Source organism: Nestor notabilis, unplaced genomic scaffold (genome assembly GCF_000696875.1).
Source record: "Nestor notabilis isolate BGI_N333 unplaced genomic scaffold, ASM69687v1 Scaffold21604, whole genome shotgun sequence".
NCBI classification, from domain to species: domain Eukaryota; kingdom Metazoa; phylum Chordata; class Aves; order Psittaciformes; family Psittacidae; genus Nestor; species Nestor notabilis.
The window spans coordinates 5,228-8,122 of record NW_009926286.1 but is presented as its reverse complement, the minus strand read 5'-3'; the positions used below and the strand labels follow the sequence as shown (position 1 = coordinate 8,122).

The window sequence follows — 2,895 nt, the reverse complement described above, 5'->3', positions numbered from 1 at the left end:
TATTTTCTGTTGTTATTTGGAGTCCATATCAGCTTTTGGTATCTACAGCATTCTGTACTAAGCTGTTCCACAGGTTAACCAAGGCTTCTGGAGGGTGGGGGGTGAAGGAGAGGAGAGGAAGTCTTCCTTTTTTTTAACATTGGACAAGCTACATGGTAGTTTCATTGATATCTCTTAGCTCCTGTACTTGAACAGGGAGAAGATTCCTGTTCCACTTTTCACCTTTGGCCACTTAATACCAGAACCAGTTCTGTTGATGTTTGGGGGCTTTACATAGTTTGTTAATTTACTCTGTAACTGAGAAAAATAACTTTTTTCTTTTTTTCTTTCAGAACATGACAGCGATGACGATTCCTATGAAGTGCTGGATTTAACAGAATATGCGCGGCGTCACCATTGGTGGAATCGTGTGTTTGGCCGGAATTCAGGACCAATTGTAGAAAAATACTCTGTAGCTACCCAGATTGTGATGGGCGGCGTGACTGGCTGGTAAGACAGCATCACTTTTCATAACTGTCCCAGACCTTTTACTGTGTTAGAAGATCCTTTCCAAGGCTATTTGAAGCATATGTATATTTATCTAACGGGATTTCCTTTATCATTGATCAAGATTATTCATGTGTGAACAATTTCTCAACTGGTTACTCTGACTCATCATTCTGAAGTGTTTTTGTAGTATTGGTAATATGCCAGTTATCTAAGGGAACGCCTACCAGTTACTGTGAAAGGGATTTGGGGAAATGTCAGAGCTCTGAAAGTACAAGAAATAAATGGAAAATTACTGCATTTAACTTTTGTTTGTATGGAAAAGCTTATTTCCTTACTAGCATAGATTTAGAAACCTAGTAGTGATATTATGGCTAAGATGTATTTTACAGGTAAAAGAAACTGAGGAAAAAAAAAAGTGTGGGTGAATATAGTTTAAGGGCCCCATTTCATGGAGTCTTTTTTGTTTCCTCTCTAAATTCAGCTGGAACCATTTTGAACAAATTAACAGACTGCTGCTCTCATTTAACTGAAGAGAGATCCCACAGCATAGTTATGCTAAAATAACTCATGGTGAAAGCTAGACAGTAAAGATGAGAACTTAAACTGGAAAATGTGGTCACAGCCTTAGCAGCTCTGTCAAGGTATTTGCATTTGTCAAAGATATTTTAATGGTATTAGTCTATTATAGTACTCTTAAAAAATAAATTTGGTGAAAAACAACGTTATGGGAGCATGGTGACTTTTAGAACAGAATTATGCAAGATTTGGAAGATGAAACTAAAAACTAAATTTTTATGTCCAGCTTTGAGGCACATAAGCTTAGCTTTCAGCCTGATTTTTTTTTTTTTTTTTTTTTTTTTATTTGCCTCTGTGGCCTTAAAATTATTTTTTAAGTTAGATGTGTATACATAAACACTGAAGCTTCTAGGGAATAGTTCATCTGGCATCCATAAAAACTGGCTTATTGAAAGATCTGCAAACTATATATTTCAGCATCTGTAGATGCATGTACCTCTGTGTATGTATTCCTGTATGTAAATATGAATTCACTATTCATATGCAGGGGGGAAAACATTCCCCCCTTGGTGTGGGCTGGTGCGGGGGGCGGGTCAGACACTAGCAGAGTTGCACAGAGAAGTCATGGAACCATCATCCTTGAAAACGTTCAACACTTGCCCGAGTTACGATCCTGATCAACCTGATTTAGTTTGAAGGCTGGATCAGCCTTTGCAGCTGGCCCAGTTTTGGGAATGCAGCTGGACTAGATGACCTCCAGAGGTTATTTCCTGCCCGAACTATTCCATGATATTGATATCTGTACTGTTCTCTGTTTGATGTGGGAGTGTTTGGAGACTGCGAACAAGATAATTAATTTTCTGCTTGCCTTGATCCATTAAAAATAGACTAAGGCCATGTCCCAGTAGAGGGGCCCCACTGATTTTAACCATTGTGGAGGGGTTGTAACTTCTTTTTATCCAAGATACTTAAGTTAACGGTTATGTGCTTAATATAAATGACAATATAATATATTTACCTTACATGTGGGAACAGTTATAATGACACTTTTATATTTTTATATTGTGCTTTATTAACACACTACGTTTAATAGCAACGTACAGCTTCTGTGTATAGACAAGGTCTGGAGATCTCAAGCTTACTTTAAAGAGGCCATAAGACAGCCGTGAACTAGCAACCATTACTCATGTTGTCTTGTGTAAGACATTATTAATGAAAAAATGTTTGTGTTAAATATTCTGATTTTAAAATTTAGAAATGTGAAATGATGTATTTGCTTTGTTAAATATCAAAATAGTAATAGTTGTAGTTGGGAATTTTGGAGTATGTCATTGTTCAGCAGACAACTTCATTGGACTGGGTTTTTTTTTCTGTTTTGTTCTCCTAAGGTGTGCAGGATTTTTGTTCCAGAAAGTCGGAAAGCTTGCAGCAACTGCAGTAGGTGGTGGCTTTCTTCTACTTCAAGTATGTAGCATTTCATGATTTATAAGTTGGCAAATGTTATTTACTAAACAATAGGAAAAACACAGCTGTTGGGCAAAATTTAATTAGATAGGCTTCTTATCTACTTTATCTTTTTAGTCTTATCAGTCAGCTGAAATATAAGTCAAAAACTTAGCTGGAATATTGTGTTCAAACAAGACATTTGTGAAAAAACAGTGGTTAATCAGAACCTACTCTGTCCTGTAAGATAGTCTGCAGTAAGCCAAAAGAAACCTCTGTGTGGAAACTGAGATGCCGTGTGTGATTCAGTATTGCCAGATTAGAGGGACTGCCTGTAAATCTATGGGAGAGTAAGTAATTTAAGATGTGTTTATTTTAAATAGATTTGAGAATTTTGTTGGTGCTTTAGAAGGAGTAGGTTTCTTTGGCAGTTGCTTGGAAGGCTTG

General features: G+C 36.8%; 1 protein-coding gene across 1 annotated transcript; it reads left to right on the top strand.

The window, feature by feature from the left end:
* Positions 1-332: 332 nt before the first annotated feature.
* Positions 333-2,494, top strand: LOC104400180 (FUN14 domain-containing protein 1-like; the record flags this gene model as incomplete). The annotated part of the gene is given in 2 exon segments (XM_010013462.1): positions 333-489; positions 2,394-2,494. Coding segments are annotated over 2 exon segments (258 nt in total), but the record flags the coding sequence as incomplete, so codon positions are not given.
* Between the last annotated feature and the right edge of the window lie 401 nt (positions 2,495-2,895).